General features: G+C 38.0%; 1 protein-coding gene across 2 annotated transcripts; it reads right to left on the bottom strand.

Moving 5' to 3' along the window:
- Positions 1 to 1,300: 1,300 nt before the first annotated feature.
- Positions 1,301 to 20,927, bottom strand: n4bp3 (NEDD4 binding protein 3). Of its 2 annotated transcripts, none has more exons than XM_065242583.2 (5): positions 20,734 to 20,927; positions 5,991 to 6,410; positions 4,829 to 5,425; positions 4,342 to 4,602; positions 1,301 to 2,992 (listed from the first exon to the last, which is right to left on the bottom strand). In XM_065242583.2, exons 2-5 carry the CDS (start codon positions 6,396 to 6,398, stop codon positions 2,432 to 2,434), a joined length of 1,827 nt encoding a protein of 608 aa, XP_065098655.1. In that variant the 5' UTR covers positions 6,399 to 6,410; positions 20,734 to 20,927; the 3' UTR covers positions 1,301 to 2,431. The 2 variants fall into 2 exon arrangements, with proteins under 2 accessions (XP_065098655.1, XP_065098662.1); XM_065242590.2 differs by lacking the exon at positions 20,734 to 20,927 and adding an exon at positions 15,258 to 15,513.
- Positions 20,928 to 21,260: the final 333 nt, after the last annotated feature.

The raw sequence follows: 21,260 nt of genomic DNA, 5'->3' as shown, positions 1-21,260 counted from the left end.
CTGCGCACCCTGTTCACGCAGACATTATACGTCATCTGCGCGTTCACGTGAGCTCTGTAAACAGAAGGAGAATGGCAGGCAACCAAACTTTCCTGCTGAATTGACAGCCTGCACAGAAGCCACAAAACGAAAGACATCTTTTGAAACAACATCGACAGAAAGCGTCTGGATCAGCAAAGAGCAGAAACCTGAATTAACATCGATAACTTTAACTTTACAGCTGCGAGAGGAAAAGGGTCTGAAATGGTTGCTGACTGTGTTTTGGTAAGGTAGGTACGCGATATGATTTTATTTAGATGGATTCAGATCTTGTATTTTGATGAAACATTGTGTTGCTTATGTAGTTTGTGTACTTTCACGAATTAGCGTAACGATATTAATGTTTTCAAGCAAACTAACGTTAGGTCTACAACACCGAAAACGTGCTGTATCGAATTCCGATAAAAATTTTTTTTGTTTTGGTAATTTTATTCACTTTGTACTGCAAAGTTTAGGCTAAAGTTAAAATGTTTCAAACTTTAAACGTCTCCTCTGTCCTTGCGTCTTTCCACGCTTGGATCCTAGCAGGGTGGAGCTGAAACGAGGATCGGGTAGCGCACCCTTCACGTGGCGCTGCTAAACCGACGGACTTATGACATCAAAATACCGCGAGAGTGATTCAGAAATCTCACGGTGAATTCGGCTGTTGAATCGCTCTCGCGGTACTGTGATGTCATCCGCTTGTTTTTCGTCAGTGTTCATTTTTCTGTAATATTTCCTGCAACATAATTTTATAACAGTGTTTTAATAAAAATATTTTGGTTGACACATATGTTAACATGTTTGTTTATTATGTCCACAAAAATCATTTGTATATGCTTGAAAAAAAGAAAGAGGAGCCAAGGAGTTTGTGTGGTGGAACAAAATAATTAATATAAGAAATTTTACAACATGAACAAAGTGAAGAGGTGTAAAGTGTTTTAAAAACAGACCAAAAAGCAGACAATTTAGCCAAGACCTCTTTCAATGCATTGAAGGAAAGCATGCAGGTGCTCACCTCACCGCATAAATGGTGGCAGTGTTTCAAAAGTGGGCAAAGCAAAGCTATCAACCGAGTACGTTTTGGAGATCTTTGCTTGTCATGATGCACTTTGATTTTAGAAAGTTCACGTTAAATAACTCAAGTATGTCACTATGGCATGGACATAGACTGTCCGGACACGAGACATTTACTGATCTCATTCCTTTCTATAGTAAAAGACCAAAATCACATAATGGAAAAATACAAGAGACAAAAGTTATAGCGTTTTTGAAATAATTTATTTAAACTTAGACAACTTAAATCTGTGTGCCAGTGAATTTGCAACACCACTTTGTTTTTTAGGAAACAAATTAAGACAGAATAAAGAAGCCTTATTGTCTCTATGACAATGACCTGTTTTGATCCATCAGGCAGAAAGTTCCTCTCGATCTGATGATCAGGTGTACAGGGGTGCAGTCTTCACCTCATCACTCTCAAACTGAACTTGGCAGTGTCCCATTCATTCACTTAATATTTGATTCATATTTTTGTTTTACCTACTATACGAGTAGATTACAGTTGAACACATGAATTGATACGAGTCGAGTTATTAACCAGAATTATTAATCGAATGAAATACAGTGCACGTGAATGAAAACACACTTAAAGAAACACTTTTTTACACTTTTATTTGAACTGGAAGACACATTTTAGAGCTTTTAAAGAAGAAGGAAGAAAATCTTCAGTCACGTTAAAGTAAAATGCCAGCGTTTCTGCAGCATTGAGGTAAAGAAGAGATCATGCGTGTATAGTCCAAATCTATACAATTCATAATACATCAAAGATATGAAGCTCAGTAGTTTAAAACAAATCACAGTATAGTTGACTAGTAACCTGACAGACATCTGTGAGAGAACTTCCAGTATTTCACATTCATGCATTTCTGGAAAAGCTCACCAGATGAATGAATGAATGAAGACACACATTAGCTGTTAACATTTATCCAATGCAAGAGAGACAAACAAGCAGACAACTCTTTCTTGAGCTGTGTGTGTTTAAAGTGCAACATGCTTTTTAGGGAATGCATGAGAAAATCTCTCCACTTTTCATTTCAGTCTCTGTTGAATGGCAGCACAACAATCTGATGTTTTCTAAACAGCAGAAACTTGAAGAATGTTCAGCAACTATAGAAATATAATGGGCAGATGCTATTACACTGAATCGAGCTGTTCATTTCATTACAACATTGTTAATAAAGGAGTACGACACGAATCAAACTTCATTTTTTTAAAAGAACATAGATGCTTTAGAGAAGATACGCATCTATCTAAGCAAAATCCCTTCTTCAGCTTGCATATGCCATTTTTGGTGTTTCTTTATTTATTCATTTTAAACCAGTCTCAGAAATCAAAGCTGTTGGTATTTACAAAGTCAGATTTCAGAAGACTCAATCCTCTCTATCCAGGGCAAGCCGGTGGGTGGGTTTTCTTCTAGCACAGCCCCGCCCCCAGCCCCACCCTCATCCACTCTGTCCCCGCCCCCTCTCAGTAATGCCAGTTCTCTCTCTAAGGCCTCGTTCTTGTGGTACATCTCCAGGTAACTGGCCTGCAGCTCCTTCTGATATCGTATGACTTTCTCTTTCTCAATCCGCCACGTGCTCCTCTCCGCCTCAAACGCAGAAGCCTGCGCCTCGTTCTGACGTCTCTCCAGGAGCAGTTCTGCTCGGAGACGCTCCTCCGTATGGCTGGGTCCTCCGGTTTCATCTGCGTCCTCTCGACCGTCCTCCAAAGCAGGCAGAAGGCATTTCCGCCGGGCGCCCTGTAGGGCCGTCTGTAGCGTGTCGATCTGATCGTCTTTAGATCGGATCTCATTGTGCGCTTCGTGAAGTTGAGTTTTCAATAAAAACATTTCGCTCAGCTTCTGCGTGACCTCTGCCTGCGAGTCTCGTAACCGCTGCTTCAATAAAGAGATTTCTCCAGACTTCTGACAAACCTACACAGGAAGAATTAAATCATCATCATTATGACTTAAAAATATTGCTTATGGTTTATTCTTTGGATATCAGAGATTGTACAGAGTGCTGCAGTCATGATGTAGTTTTGTAGGCCGACATTCAGTTGTCAGGCTGACAAAAGATTAATCACCGTATACAAAATAAAAGTTTGTTTTGCATAATATATGTGTGTGCAATTATTTTGTATATATAAATACACACACATGCATGTCTTTAAGAAATATTTACATGTATATATTTTTTAGATTTTGAGATATTTATTTATAAATAAATAAATAAATAAATACATTAATATCATTTTTTTCAAAAATGTATACATGTATGTGTGTATATAAAAAAGAATTACACACAATACACACACACATATATTATGTAAACACAAACTTTTGTTTTGTATATGAATAATTGCGATTCAGCTTTTGACAGCTCTAGCTTTAGATTGTGTTTTTGGTAAAAAAAAAACTTCATTTCTTCTCGACTGAACGAATAAAGCCATAAACATGTTGGATGACACAGGGCTGAGTAAATTATCTGCATTTTTGTTTTAAAAAAGTGGAATATTAATTTAAGGTTTGTTTGATTTATTTCTGTTGATTGTATTCAGGCTTCATAATTCATGAAAGCTTTTTCATTTGTGAACATTATCTTGATGGACAAACCTAAACTATATCAATCATAGAGCTTATTTTTTTGCAATTAACCAAAGTTATAATCTTGTTAAGGGAAGCAATCCGATGTTGACTTTCAGGTTGGCTTACAAAATTGTCATCACAGCAGAAAGCTTTGGTTTGAAAAGCATTAAGAAAAGCACATGGATCAGACTTAATATATTTAAAAACAAATCAGATTTATAATCCCATTGAGCAAAAAAATTTATATAATTTTATAATAATATAATAATATATAATATTCAATACTTTTTAAAATATACAAAAAATGGCTAAAAATATATTTGAATCATGTTTACAAAAATGAATTTTTCACCAATATATTTTTGGGTATTTTTGTATATTTTGAAATTTATTAAAAAAATAAATATATTTGAAAGCATTTATATTGACATCACACTGAAAGAAAAAGATAACAAGTATATATATTTTTTTGCAATATGGTTTGTAAAAGCAGAAATGTATTTAATTAAGCTTTACTTTCTGCAAAATGTATTTAGCGTTTATTGAAAACATATTTTTGGTCAGAGAAATGGGATACATTATATCCAACATTATATCCATCCATGTTTATCTACAAATCTGCACCTAACTTTAATCTCATTAAATCTTCTAAAAGCCCCAAAACACGGACTAGATAAGCTTGACATCATTCTTACCTCCCATTGGGTTTCCTCCAGCTGAGGATTAATGTTCTGACTTGCAGGCGCACTTTGACTTTTTAGGGTCCGGTAGTCCAGTTTGAGAGAATCCAGTTCCTCCTTCAGTCGATTGCGATCCTGCTGTGCTTTATAAAGCTGTAGCTGCATGTTTCGTTGAGAACGCTGAGACTGCTGGGATATCTGACGCAGTTTGGCCATATAGAGATGCTTTAGTTCGGTCACTTCCTTCTCCCAAAGCCGCTGTTTCCCTTCAAAAACCTACAGAAGGACACAAGACACGCAAAGATTAGTCGTTTTATTTCCTTGTAAATACAATAAACTTTTCATATTTCTTGTTTAATGGTGTAGGAATTTTGCGAGCATTTTTAATATAAAACTTCTAAAACTAATCTTGATAATCTTGATATTGAGTGAATAAAATTAAAATCAAACTTCGATTATAAGATTATAAGGATCACTTGGAAGACTTCTTGTAGATACTGACCTGCGCAATGGCATCTTCACTTTCATCGAGGTTCCTCCTCATCTGTCGCAGCTCGTGCTCTTTCTCGTGTAGACGCTCCTCCAGATCCCTCACTACGTCCTCCAGCGAATGTGACAGCTCATAGGGAGGCGGGGCCTCGCTGCCGTTACACTGCAGACGGTTCAGTGTGCCCATGCTCTGGCAGGACATGTCGGTGACGGTGGAAGCGCCCCCCTTGAAACCCAGTGAGGTGCGATCCAGTGACCCTATGTGGTTGATGTGACCCGTGGAGGCGCTGATTTGTCCCAAGTGAGGGCGGAACGGTGGGCGATAGGGGGGCAGGCTGTTCATGGAGTTGTGCCCGGAGTCCGACGCGTTCTCCTCTTCCTGGCCGAGGCCCCGGGCCGACGCGCCCTTGCCAGCGCTCGTGCCTGGCCGTGAGGGGGAGGAAGAGGAAGATGAGGTGGACAGAGATTTGGATGCTGCTTTGGCATAGGACGAATTCATGCTGGCGGTCAGGCCGCTCGGGAACTCTTCTGATTTGGACGGGTAAAGGTTCTGCATGGAGCTGAAGTTTTTGGGCGTGACCGGTTTGAAGGCCGAGGGCCTGAATCGTGCCTGGAAGAGAGAAGAAGTATGAGTCAGTAAATCAGCATATGTGCATCAGGGGAACAGATCTACACTTAAATACTGGAGCGATGCCAAACAATGTCCTGCTGAATAAGGTCACCTGAGAGAGAGAGAGAGAGAGAGACTCTATTTGATTAGAGAGACACATTTGGCCGGACGGTTAGTCTATACCATTTATTTTCGATTGGGACTTGGGGGCCAAAACCATTTCTGCATTTTCACTACAGACTTTACGAGCAGGAAGCCGTCAGTCCGGTTTTAATTGCATAAGTGTAATGGGGGAACGACCTGATCCTAAAGAGATTTGTTCAGTGCTGTTGATTTAAAACATATCAAACCATTGTTTTTTCTATGATAAATTCAGAAAGCTACTCATCATGCTAAAGTATTTTTAAAGGCACAAATGTTAGCAGTGCAAAAAGTGTTTGCTTTGATCTCCAATGGTTTAAATAAACATAACTTAAAATGCACAACAAGTGTTACTTTAGATAAAAGTGTACATCATTACTTGATTAACTAGAATAGAGCAGGTTATCAAAAATCATATTTATACCTTATCAAACTTGCCACCTATAGGAAGTGAGTTCTTTCCCAAATCAACTTCTTTTCCATCTCTATTATAGAGCTTCGTGTAGACGTCTTCCTCCTCTTCCTCACGTCTCTTGACTGAAGATGTTTCGGTGATGATGCGTTTGCTGCTCTTTGGTTCTTTCTTGGTGATGTTGAGATAGTTTAGCCACTCTCTCTGGTTGAATCCTTTCTTCAGCAGGCCGTTGTTCTGACGTCCAGGTACCTGAGGAACCGCTCTGTTACTCTTTATAGGTGACAAGTCTGAAGTTTCGATGAGACTCCCTACGCTTCCCATGACGCAGCGGCCTGATGCCAGAGAGGATGCTGGGTAAATGGTACCGGCGCTTTTGATGGGATCCTGGGGCAAAGACAGGGCCTGGACTGTTGCCATTGGTTATGGTTTCTAAATTGGAAAAGGGAAAACCATTGAAAAAGCCTTTCTGATGTTCACCTTTGAAACATGAAACTGAGTTCCTTAAAGATTAGCCTTTGCTGAGGGCCACAGATAAAAACAGGTTCTGGTATAACATGTTTTCCCCCCACACCCAATAGATGGACTATATACCACAGGTGACCATTATCAGCCCAGGACAATATCGGTCTGTTCACCTTGACAATGATCATGATTGTGAAACTTCATTTGTGTGACTTGAATGGCATTTGACATCTAATCATCTCAACAACTAGCTAAAACTGAATGTACGTGACCAAATCATGTTTATGTGCTGCAGCAAAGGATCAGAAAAAGTAAAAAATTATTGACGACAGGCCGTTGAGTTGTTCAAAAATAATGCGGAGTTACACTGTGTGTGTGTGTGTGTATTATTATCAGTTATACCACGGGTCTGTTGAATGCTTTATTCTGATTGATTTAGAAATGTTTCATCGGTGTTGATTATTTTTCTATAACCGCACACCTGACCTGTCAAATGTCTTAAAATAACCACCAGAGCAATGACTGTGGTATAAGAGGAATCATTGACTCTGCTTCACGTTGTGCTGCATTATTACCTTGGCTGTGCATTATTTTCAAATAATTCAACAGCTCGTTGTCAATTATTCCTTACATAATTCAAAGGACTGGAGTCAATTATTTATTTCTCTTATACCACGGTTAACACAGACATTGCTCTGGTGCCTATTTTAAGACATTTAACAGGTCAGGAGTGCATTTATCAAAAAATAATGCATACCAGTTAAACATTTCTCAGCCAATCAGAATCAAGCATTCAACAGAACCGTGGTATAACAGTAAATAATGAATAAAGTTTCAGTCACTTCATCATGCAAAGACTTCAGAAGGCTATCGAGTGTAGGAGAACACAACATACATCACACTGACTATTATATGCTAACTTTCACTATCTGTACTGAACAAACCAGCATCAACACCTTACAATAACAGATCATCTATTTAATTTGATTTGATTTCTATTTATTGTATCTATTACAAAGCAGCTTCACAGAAAACATTTTAGCATAGAAGAAAAAAATACAAATATGCAATAAAATCATCACTGGGCAACAAAGACAACAGTGACAAACAACCACTGATAAATTCAATAATAATGTTCCTCAGCATTACCCTAACAAATACATTTCTATTTCTGAGTGAAGTATTCCTTTAAGACTTAAAGAAGAAATGAGTCAGAAGAAGAATATCTGCTTTCCTTTAGGAACAAACACAAGTCTGTTACATAATAACTCAGATGATTCAAACTGGGAATCGTCCCATAAACTGAATATCCTGAAAATGAGGCCAAATGCCTTAAAAAACACCACTTACTCAAGGTTTAATTTAGACTGGAATACAGCCGGATTAATTGACAATTTAATAATGTGATCCTGTCTGTGAAATCCAGACAAAAGTCTCATAATAACCTAATGATGAGATTATAGGAGCACCTTCTTGAGCAAGGATCATGCCACAACTGAGTTTATAGCAGATATATTGTATTGTATTAGGGAGAGGAGTACGGTAAAGGGAGGGAGTGTTAGCCCGGTTGCTCTGGGGTCCGATGTAGGTCCACTAGTTACAGCACATCCTAAGGTAACTGCAAACTCATAAATGCTTTTTTTACCTTGACAAATGTTGACGATTCATAGCTTACAACACAAATGCAATTTACATTGAGTTGATTTGTTTTCAGATTCGAAATCTGGCACAACATGCACACATTTCCATTATTACACATCTTTGCTAATGATTATAGTTTCAACACATTCAATAAAGCCCAGAGGTCTTCTTTACACCAACAAAACCATTATTAAACCAAATCCAGTCTTCTGTTAGTGAACTATTGTATGTAAATCAGTATAGAGGCGGCAGATAAGTGTGGCACTTGAGTTTAAGCTCGTCTTACCCAGAGGGATTAAAAAAGCAAAGCACCTCATGATTTATGCATGAGCTCTTAATGGTTCTTGGCTAACCATCACACTTAATGCACAAGAACATCAGGACGTCATCAGTTAGAGTGCCACTTTAGTTTATTATTGACACGACAAATAGTAAAGTATTGTAATGAGAGAGGTCAAAAAAACGGGTCACTGTCACCAAAGTAAAATTTTGTGGGCGTGGCTATGAAATATTTAGATGAACAGATGACTCCGAGTCGATCTTGATGAACGGTAGATTTACTGTGTGAATGTGCTCGGTTTGTGTCATCATAATATGAGTAAATACTGACTAATATTTGACTGATACAGTATAGTAGTTTAATTGGCCAACAAGTACAGCATGTGTTCGTCATATTTCCTCCTCTGTGAAATAAAATAACGCTGACACAGAGACAAATCTGACATTCACTGGCAGAGTCACAATATTTCAACACATAGAAACCCTGACACTATAAGGTAAAGGTGTGATGAATGTCTGCGCTCCTGTTCATATTGCCTGCTAGTTTTTATGATCGGAGCTGTGGAAAGCTGGTGGTGTGGGGTTCAAACCTTTTTAAAAGTGACCACAAATCTTAAAGAGCAGGAAAATTATTGCATCCAGTCGTCTTTCCATAATTGCCTCGGACATTGAACAGCCGGAGCAGATTGAAAGACTCGACCTGATTTACAACCTGCTCAGTCTGATCCTCAGTCACACACACACACACACACACACACACACACACGTACACACACGTACACGTACACACACACACACACACACACGTACACACACACACACACGTACACACACACACGTACACACACACACACACACGTACACACACACACACACACACACACACACACACACACACACACACACACACACACACACACACACACAAACAGACACAATCACTGACACAATAACAAGTAAAAATCCATACAGTTTTTTTATTAGTTGGCACAAATATGTCCAATAAAATAATCCTCTGTAAAACAGCCTAAAACAGACACACTGTGACTGGCTATTTTTGTTCATTTACAGAAGCCAAGCAGATAAAAACTAAACCGAGAGAGAGAGGTCTTTTACATTCCAAACATACTTTTTAACAATCAAGTTAAGACCTGTATTCTCTTATAAAGACACGTCTCTGTCTAGCTCAAAGTGTCTTTAAAAATATCATCAGCTTATTTCCTCTTAACACTTCTACTGCCCTCCCTGTACATGGCTGAGCTGATTTCTGATCTGTAGACGACTCCTTCACCACCGTATCTTATCAAACTACTGGATCTAATCTACACACACTACACCTGGATGATTTATGTTTTATTGTCCACTATACAGCAGAGATTTTTTATCCCACAATGCAATGCACTCAACAAATAAGACATTTCAGACACAATTAACTTCAGCTGGCCAGCACCGCTGTCAGTCAATCACATGACTACAGGAAATACATTTGACCGAGCTGTCACTCAAAAACAACATGGCATGTGCTTTCAGGTCAGTGATGTAACAATGTCATCAGTAGTATCATTGTGCCCGAGGTCACAGACAACCCAAGACATGAACCCTACACGCTACAACACAACACAATCAGAAATCAAACTGAAGCTGATAAAGTGATGATGATGATGATGATGAATCAGGCCACAAACTCTTACAGTATGTCATCATATAATACACGCAAGCAGTCAAAGAAAAGCCCTTTGGGGTTAAATTGGCTTGAATTATGACATAAGCTTCCATGACCCGGTGACACTGTGCACCCCTTTCATTATTCACAGATTTAGCACCAAACATTAAGTTGAATATGACTCCCTGTGAAACAGTGGTCCAACAGTGGCGACTTCATTCATGTAAACAACACTAGCTCTCTTGATAGGGACTTGCATCAAGTTCAACAGAGGTCTTTTATGGCATAGAAGCACCATTCAGTTTTCTCAGACGGCACACTGGAGACTTCTGGTTAAGTACAGGCTCATTTAGTCGTGCCCGTGAGGAAGGTCTATAAAACTTCTTCCTGCAGGGTTAAAGGACTCCTGGAAGTCGGAGGGCAAAGGGGAAAGTGAAGGTTTTCATATAAAGAAAATGGCCCCAAAAGCTGTAGAGTCCCCTTCAGTAAGTTGGAGGTTCTCTCTAGCTCTCTTTTGGTGCTTTTCCATTGCATAGTATCCCACGGTTTGGGTCAGGTCAGCTTACTGGGTGCAGTACGTAGTACCCAATACTTTTTTTAGTACCACCTCGGTTGGGGTTCCAAGCGACCCGAGCTGATACCAAAAGTGACATGAAAACACTGTTAGATCTATGAGGCTGTTTACACTTGGCATTAACATGCGTTTTCGTCGATCGGATCACAAGTGGACGACGTTAATGCCAGGTGTAAACGGTGTTCAAAACGTTTTGAACGCATCCACTTTTGACCACTTTTAACCACATTCAGAGGTAGTCGAAACCACTTTCGATCGGATCGCTTTGGAGTTGCAGAACGCATATGTGGTTGAATGTGTTTGAACAGCCACACGCGACCACCTACTCTACGCCCATTTATCTAATCTGAGGTATTAAACACAAATTTTACGTCTTTTTTGACTTCTGCCGTGAACATACGGTGAACAGCGCTATTTTTAGCCTTTCATTGATAAAACTACTGCGGGTGTTCTCCGTAGTTTCGTTTTGAAAGCGTGAAAGTTGCGCGATCCTATTTCATCTGTGCTCTGCTATAAGTTCCCACACTCCCTTTTAGCCATGAAAAACATCCATGGGTTGAAAATTGGGAACCCCATAACAGTTTTTTCTTGCAGTTTTGTGGCGGCACATTTGCGATGCGCATGTTCGCATATATGCTTAAATGCAACTTAATTGAGGCTCAGTGGAGCACGTCGACTGATGCAACAAGTGTTTTACTGTCATTTTAGACAGAGGTAGTGATAAACGTGATGTGCAAACATCTGTGGTGGTCAATTTTAATTTTGTGGCAGACTGAGAAATAAATGAATGTATGGGAATGTACAACAACGCTCTCACTTGTATGATGTCACAGCAGTAGGCAGCGCAAATCCTCCCAATGGAAAAGCTAACCAAGCCAAAGTGAGGTGAGCTGACCCGACCTGACCCAAACCAACTGTGGGGTAATATGCGATGGGAAAGCACCATTTCTAATTTCTAAAGCAAACAATGCTGCTCTATTTCAACTTAATGAGGTCACTGCACTGCAAAAAAACTGACTACCTTACTTAGTATGTTTGTCTTATTTTCAGTACAAATATTACATTTTTTTTTAAATCAAGATGCATTTCTTGATGAGCAAATCAGCCTAAGAAAATAAGTCTAGTTTTAAGAAAAATAAAAAGAATTTTTGCTTAAAACAAAATGTAGTGTGAATTAAAAGCAAGGCCATGTGAATACACGTGTGTTACTGTAGTGAAACCAGCTGATAATCTTTCTGTAAGTGTTAATCGTATTAGCTCTAGTCCAGCATGAACCTGATCCATTGACGTTTGTTTAAACCCCACAGCATCAATACAACCGCATGCTTTCTAAACAACAAGATGAGACACATCTGGACATTTACATGAGATGTTACATAAAACTTTAAGAGCAGATTTTAAACGGTCACTATGGCAACTGAATGGAAACTTCACACCTACCTTTCCTGTTAACACCTACAGTAAAAGCATTTCATGCATAATATATTACATTTAAATCATAAGGATTCAGAGGATATATTCTAGCCTGATACTGTCATTTCATTATACCAGAAATCTCCCAGATTACAATCACATCAACAGGGATTAAATCTGACCTATGGTCAGACATTTGATGCTTTATTATATTACTGGATAAGATTTTTTTTAATTCACAATGCACTTAAACAGAGCAATATCTAACCAATGAGTATTTTTAGGAGGAGTCTAACTAATAAAATCTATATTATTGAATAGAATAGTTTATACTGTTGAATGCTTTATTCTGATTGGTTGAGAAATGTTTCACAGGTGTTGACTATTTTTATTTAAAATGCACACCTGAACTGTTAAATGTGTAAAGAATAAATGATGACAGGCCGTTGGATTATAAAGAACAAATGCACAACCAAGGTGGTAATGCAGCACACAATGTCTGTGGTAACCGGTCCTTTGCATCTTGTCACATTACCACCTACCTTGGGGTGTGCATTATTTTTGAATAATTCAACTGCCCTTCATCAATTATTCCTTATGTATACTCTTATAACTATAGACGTTTTTTTTTTAAAACAGTAATAACTATTCACATAATTGTTTCTGAGTTCCTATGATGCTATGCTTCTGAAGTCAACAAACTGGTATTTTCTGAAGTTTCATCATGCCAGCAGCAGGTGCTTTTCCATACATCGTCATATCTTAACAGGTACTAACTAATGTTTAAAGAGGTCAGCAGTGAGTCTATTGTGTAACCAGCTTTATATCTGTTTACTTTTCTCATTGAGTTGACATAAGCCAGTTCCTCTGACTCTTTATGTTTCATTCACCCTGTGTAGAGCGATACATTCATTAAGGGAAGTAGGTTAGATAACCAAGTAAAAATGTAGATTCCTCACATTTTTGTTGGGGTAATAATTAATCTAAGCTTTATAGCTGTCCTGCAAAGAGATAAGAGCAGAAGAAAGATGTTGAAGAGAAAGATCAGCACAAATCTGCACAACTGTTGTGTTTCTGTATAAACATGAATGACGTTCTTCTCACACACCTAAAGCAAAGTAGATTCTCAGAGATGAGATCTCAGTATGTTTACCAAACACATTTAAATGACATCAGCACGTTTACATCTAGTTTCACTGTACAAACAGTTCCCTGTATGTGTTCATCAGGCCATGACATCAAATAGATTAGTAGTCAAGATTAAGAGTAATGCATCTGCTGTAGACGTCATGTGAAGCTTCATCTTAGCTTACATTCATCTTTCTTTATCTTCTTCACTTAGCGAATAGTGCTTGGATTCAGTAATAAATCCCAAATACAGAGATTTATTAATGTATACATGAATGCTCTTGAATAATCGTAGATTTATATAAGTGCATGACTTTAAATGTGATTTTTGTTTCCTTATTTAAACACTTTGATGGTTGATTTAATGTCACAAGTGGTCAAATATAAGTATATGACCTGAAACATTCATTAAAAGAGTTAAACCCTATCAGTGGTCTCTTAACATAAAGGATTGATTTTAACAATGCCATGCTCACTAACAGGATTACTGTATTTTCCCTGTCGAAAATAAGGATGTGCTAATCCGGTGTGTTCATTTGATGTTGCTATTAAAGATGTGAGTTTGTGCAGGGCATTTCAATTGCAAATAAGCTTCGCAAAGGCCTCAAAAACTCACTTCACAACATTCTTGACAATAAACAGAATGCAAGTGGACTATAATAGGCCTGTAGGCTGAGGGAGGGAGAGAGAGAAATTACTGTGAGGTAAAGAGAGCTCAATGTCACACTGAATCTGTATTTTAAAGGTGCCGTAGAACTGTATTTATGTAGACATAGATGAATAGTGTGAACATGATCATGACATATCATGACCCTCACATATATTAAAGATATGACTGCTCACTCAATTGCAAAAAGTTTTATTTACCGACGTTTCAGCACAATGCCTTTGTCAAGCTATTTATCTTTCTTGGCTTTCTCCTCGGACAGAGTGCTTTCGTTTATGCTTTGATATCGTGATCCTTAAACACGATTGTTTCCTTCTTAAAACTCGTGCACGCAAAAGATCGCTGGAAAACAGACCAATCTCAACATAACACCAACTGTGACGTTACAGTCCACACCACAACATTAAATTACGATGTTGTTACAATGATAAAACAAAGTTGCAACTGCTGAGTTAGCATTATATGCAAGTTAATACTATATACAAGTTAATGCTATATGCTAGTGTTTAGTCTGAAGTTTCGTCAGTAGTCTGTAATGTTACAGTTACGTTTTGCAGGACCATACTGAAAAAAACACAAACTTATCACTCAGAAATGTCCATTAACCAGTCTTTCCAGAAAAAAACATCCTTCCAGACTTTTTCTGTGATTGTTGCGGGCAAAAATCCTTGATCTTACGGCACGATTCTTAAAAAATGCCAAGGAAAATGTGGCATATTTATGCAATTTAATGCAATGAAATTGCGGGAACTTGCAAAAACTGTTTGCAGCTTTTCAATGATGTTCATATAACATAATTACGTCACTCCATAACGTTCCCATGGAAACAGGGGACATAGCTCCACTTGTGCGACGCTTAGATATATGTGATTTTTGCTACGAAAATGCGGAGATTATGAAATCATGCAAGCCCCGCATATTTTGCACACAGAAATCTGCAATTTATGCTGCGAAAGTGCGACTTGTTTGAAAAATATAAATATGCAGACTTTGGCTGATTATGCGTTAAATCATGGGATTGCATAATAGCGTTTTTCTTGAGTTTCTTGATTATTCCTCAAAATCTGATCCAGACTCAAACATAAGATCTGTTTACACACACACAGAGCTACTGAAGGAGAAACAGCCAACCAGAGCAGAGCTCTACATTATTATTCATGACCCTTTTAAATAAAGTAATAATAGATTATTTCATTATAAAGACAAATCCTCGGGTTGTAAATGGACATGAAAAACTGACTCTGGATCATTTTTGCCCTCAATAAAGCCACAAACCATCTGTGTAGATATCAGAGACGATTAAACAGATTATTAACATGCATTCTTTGGCACCTTAAAGACAAAACTCCCATCTTTCTTCTTTACTGGATAGATAAACACTACAGAGAGGATTCTTTAAGCTGAAGAAATGTAGCTCCATAAAATCAAAAGAGAAAACAAGACGTTCACCTGAGAAAAACAGCTGCTGTCTGCTTTCTGTTCCAGTTAATGTACATTAGATTCTCTGCTCATGGCACAGAGGAGACACAGAGCTCGATCCAAATGACCCATCTGAACATCTCTTCCTTCACTCCCACAGACCTGCTGCCAAACTAGAGACCGGAAAACCCCTGGGAATGTCTCTGGTTACTCTCTCTCTCTCTCCTGCCACTGTAACACTGATCAGGAAGCGTCGTTCTATGGGGCCGGTGTGGAAGAACCTGTTCCCCTTGTTTTATGACAAATGTGAAGGACAATACTTGTGCTACAGGCAGTGATATTGGACAAAGGCGTAACTCAGCTGAGTGTTGTGTTCGCGATGCAAAGATCATGGGTTCAATCAAAACAAAATAGAGTTTTTGTTACACTTGTTTTTAGTAAAAATACATGACTATGACCTCGTTTATATGAAACCGCAAACATATTTAGTCATTTATCGTTGCAAAAAAATAACTAAATTATATTTTCATTTTACATTTCAGTTTTATCAAATGATTCAAAAGCAACCCGACAGTACAAACTTGAATGTTGAGAATAAAAAAATTTCAACAGTATGAACACAATGAAAAATTAAATTAAATCAAATTAAAATAATATAAATGTATTATTAGCAGCGAGTAACAAGTGTTACTTTCGTCCCGACAGGAACTTCTGACATTTAAACCCAATTAACTTTTATTTTGAAACCTCTGAGAAGTAAAACTTTAGGATGTGTTAAAGCACTAAACTGTAGATTGATCAGTACTGTAACACATCAAACCAGAAAAAAACGACTGCTTTAGGAATTTACTTATCGTGGTTTGATAACAGCTTTCTGGACCTACACACGATGATGAAATAGTCCCGTTTCTTCCCTACTGATAAAATGTATAACTACAATTCACAGCAGGTTAAAGCGTCTGCCAAATGTTTCACTGTAAATGTAGTGGAAATGAGTTTTAATTTGGTTTTAAAGAAGATGTTGGACATGGTGTACAGTGGAAAATATGCATATAGCAATGTTTTTAGGCTTCATCTCTCATGCTACAGTAAACAACATCGGCCCATAGCATCAAATGACATCGTCCTGCTGAGAGACAAAGGTCTTGGAGCATCTGTGGAGATGGGAGTGGGCCTACCGTAGTCTCAACCAATGGCATGAGTTCAGTGTGGGACGAGTGATTGACCAATGACAGCGGTGTTTACATAACCCACAAATAGATGGAAATAAAACTCTGGCCGTTTTTAATCTCAAAACAACCTGACATAGTTATAATAAATAAATACATAGAGATGTGAGGAAGAAAAAGACAGATACTCAGTACTTTAATGACTCCGCTGATTTACCGTAGTGATTTACACTTTAACCGCAGTACGTCAGTCTTGGCCAGAAATCAACTAGACAAACACATTTATTCAGGGATGGGATTTTTTTTAGAAAAGGTCGTGTTTACAGAAGAGTTCTCTTACTGAGAGATCAAACAGAAGTATAAATATTTTATTAATGACTGTATGTGAGTCTGTCCCACTTGTTAAACACTGTGTTGATTATTTACTCCTTTGGGGCAATTCACTCCTGAAGATCACAGAAATGTAACCATCACAGGGGGATTTAGAGATGACAGATTCAGATTCAAAGCTGAACAGATGAAGAGAGGTGGTGATGTTGGTATAAAGTGATGATGTAAACAGGTCTGGACGTGCACACTGTTATCTATCTGACATCTGATGAGAGACAAACTATCTGAGTCGCTCCACTGTGAAGAGAGGAAAAGTTCCTCAGAAGAAACTTAATCTACAAAAATGCTCAAACAATAACAAATATTCATGTTAAATCAACTAGAAAATAACAAGTAGTGCATGTCTGTGTAAAACTCAGGTGTTACTATAATAATCTGACTGAAAAATAACTGATAAAAATACTGTAGATAAAGTTCCTGGTTGTGTGGTTAAACTAACTCACTCTCTCTTCTAAACTACACTGTCAGAAAAAAAGGTTTAAAATTTTACATTTTCTGTCACTGGGGTGGTACCCTCAAAGGTTCAGTTTTGTACCTTTTATGGTACACTATTCATCTATACAATATTATACCTTAAGGACCTATTGTGTACCTTTAAGGACCAATTTTTTACCAGATAAATGTTGGTGGTACAAAACATTTAACTGTACATTTAAAGGTACAGAATAGGTCCTTAAGGTAGAATATTAAACCCCAAAAGGTACAATATTTCAATGTGTTGTATAGCCATAAAAGGTAAAAAAACTGAACCTTTGAGGGTACCACCCCAGTGACAGAAAAGGTACAATTTTAAACCTTTTTTTCTGACAGTGTAGCATCAATACCACGATCAGAGATCAACACGATTCATACAAAATAAAATCCTGTAGATTTCTGCATTAGTCAGATACTAAAAAGGAAACAATGAGTACAAGAGTTTGACACACAGCTATTATAATATATATATAATCTGAATCTACTGTAAACTCTCATCTCTTATATTAAGACATCATCTGAGTGATAGTTAAGAGTTGGAATCACTATCATCACGTATAGCTCAGTGCCAGAGCAGTGCATTAGTAATACACAGAATATACAGGAAAAAATTTATTGACCTTGTAATGCATTTGTGACTAAAGGTTTATGTACTGTATGTACGGTTTTACTCGTGAACTCATTTTCAAGCAAACCTTTTTATTTTAATTGCAGGGAGCAAACTGGGGTTAAATGTCTTGCAAAAGGAGAAAATGGTAAAATACGTCCAGTAACTGATTAGCATTACTAACCCTTTATGTTTAACATATAACCAGGAAACTATTGTTACCCAAAACCAGCAGATTAAAATAACTTCTCACAACTGAAACTGATCCTTTGTGTTACTGCATTCAACAATAAACCCAAGTTGACATGTTGATTACTGTAACCTGATAAAGGAACAAAGACTGTCACACATTATTTTACCAGCAGAGCATTTAGGAGCTACTTTCCACAAAACATTGGAGTCAAGAACAGAAAGCTGTGTTTTAAAAGCAAACATCAGAAACACATTATTACTATAGTTAGTAATTTAATGTTGAAATATATATCATTTCACCTGCATGGGTAAACAAGCGTTTTAAAATTGCTACTTATCTGGGATTTCAAAACACAAACTAACCAACAAAACTACACACACCTCATCTTTCAATAATATATCTCATGCAGTAAAACCGTTCATTTACTTCATTCTCAAACATCACAAAGCTTTAATAACAGTGAGATAAAAACAGGATGGAGAATAAAGCGTGTTCATGCACATGTGTACACGTGAAAGTGAACTACGGTAATCCTAATCCAGACACAGCACTTTCTCATCAGTCTTAGAGAAGTTAATGAGATAGCCATACGCTCACTACACCTTTAAAGTGCCCATATTATGAAAAACTCACTTTTTCGTCGAGGGGGTGAACTTGTGTGTGTGTGTTTCAGCAGTCATTTGCCATTGAGAACAAGGTAGCTATCCGCTATGCTAGTTAGTTTGCAGCGTGGTTTCCCCTGCAAAGCCAGTGACCAGCTACTGTACTTTTCAAAAGTTATAAGAAATATTTAATTGTTTACTTTACAATTAGACATGAACTAACTAACCAAGACCGGGCCTTACTGACCGTGCCTTTCCGTCGAGCCTACCCCCTGAGTCTCTTATCACATTACCAAGATATGGCAGACCTCCCAATAGCAAATTTGCATGGTGTCCACAAGCAGTTTACATCCCCCGCCAGGTCTAAATTTCTGTAATTTGCAAAAATAATGCGTTGGAAAATGTTTTATAAACAGTAATATGTTAGGGTTGACCAGGGCAAAACGAGTGTATTGTTGAGACTGCTACATCACACCACAATTTACTCTCGCAGCCAATCTTTATATGTAATGAGTTTCTTCTTCTGGAGTGAACTTATTAGTGATACTTTCTTGCTTGATTTGTCTGTTGGCATCATAATACATAAACCTTTAATAATAATATACAGTATGTGGTCTGTACTGCTCACACGATACCATTGCGTGTGCACACATGACGTTAGTAGTGGGGCGTGGCCAAAGAAGCAGCAGCTCATAAATATGTAATGACCACCTCAAAACGGCACAATCTGAATGGCACTTAAACAGGGGCTAATAGAGATGGGTAGGAATCTTTTCATCCAAACTATTTCGAGCAGACAACTTCTGAACATGTTTTATGGATCTCAAGATATACTAGAAGTGGAGTATCCCTGATCTGGTGCTGTGACTGCAGATATCTTAGCAATCTAATGACCTCATAGCAGGTATAAGAGATTTCTCTTTCATGCGTTTGTGTTGAAGACAGATCTAAAGTGAATTAAACCCGTGAACCATCTGGTGCTGATGTATGGTTTAATGGCTGATCAGATTTAAAGGTGCAGCTTCTGTTCTCCACATCGCTTTATACCAAATTAGCACTATTAAGTATCAGATTGTGGGTCTCTTTCAGGTCCTCTTCATAATCGACTTCTGCTAGCTTGATCTGACAGCTGTCATGGGCTTTTTGCATTTGATAATCCATTCCAAAACCTTTCAAATGAAAATCTCTAGCAAGTATATACCAGCTGTGTGCTTACTTTGCATGTTTTATGTTGTTGTCAGATATCCATCTGTACTTTATGTTCAGCCAAAAAGAGATTGGAGACCCGTGGGGGATCTTCACGCCCTCTGACCAGCTCCACTTGAGAGCCACTCCCACAATGGACTGTGACTCTATAGGTCAAGGGTCCTGTTGTGGCCCCTGGTTACCAAGGTTACTGCTTGGTGAAGAAACACTGCCCAGTTTGCTTTTGTCCCTAAATTCTATTTCTAAAGTCTATTTCACAACATTCACCCCACAGCAAACACAAGTAGACACTGCAGATTGAGCGAGCCGGACGCTTTAGGACCACCGAGGCAGATGAGAGGAATGGGCAGGCAGCACTTTAGCTATGCAAATGGCCTTTTTATGGTTTGTGGCAACCTATTAAGTGCTAAAAAACTTCTCTGTGACCTTACTTAAATGAACCAGACCTCCTAGGAAAGCATTGCAATGTTTATTTTCAGAAATCTTTAACTTGTGGTTTTCATGAAGTATGTAACCTGACAAGATGACACCACGACAGAAGAGATTTACTTTAGTCAACTGGAGCAAAATTCAAGATAGATCTATAACATTGTTTTTGCCATGGCAAATATTAAAGCATACTACGGTATTTACTTCAGTTCATTAATTCACTATATTTAATACAACAGATAGTATACATTAACAAAGTGTAGTAATTACTGTAATATACTAAGAAATAATAGCGCAAACGCTGTATTTTTGTCATGTTCGTTAATAAAATAAACTCAGGAAAAAAAACATTGCAAAGTATTTTCTGTCAGGTGTTGTTGTGAACATATTCATGTCGAAACTGCAGCAAGTGAGATGAGACTGATTTAAGACTCACCATTATTCCTCGCGCTCGATCACAGACCACACACACACGACACTGATGTAAAGATCGCGATAGTGTTACGCGGGACGATATCCTCCGTTTTAATACCAAATGTTAGAAAAGGACTGTAGACGATATCTTCGTGAAGTACAGCGGAGCTCTGGTTTCCCTCTCTGAGATTTAAACTACTGACTGACTGAGTGAACGGCAGCTTCATGGTTTTATTACGTCACTCTACAGCGACACCTAGAGTTTACATCCGGTATGTTTTTAAATATTTGACCCTTTATGTGAGGGGGCTCTGTCAGCGCCTTCATTGCAAACACATTCACTGTCTCTACTTTATCTATAACCTAAATGTTTATAAACGCAGAATAATTATAATGTTTTCTGAAAAGCCCTTCATCTGGTAAATTGCTATTTAGAAAACAAGGTCTGGAAGTCTTCCAAACATATTAAATACTGCCAAATATCTTTCAGAGATGTAGAACATCAGGAAAATTATGAATATTCCTATACCTTATTCCCGCTCATTTTCC

The sequence above is a fragment of the Paramisgurnus dabryanus genome, chromosome 16, assembly GCF_030506205.2.
Source record: "Paramisgurnus dabryanus chromosome 16, PD_genome_1.1, whole genome shotgun sequence".
Classification (NCBI taxonomy): domain Eukaryota; kingdom Metazoa; phylum Chordata; class Actinopteri; order Cypriniformes; family Cobitidae; genus Paramisgurnus; species Paramisgurnus dabryanus.
Note: the sequence above shows the minus strand (reverse complement) of the source record. Positions and strands in the feature narration are given on the sequence as shown.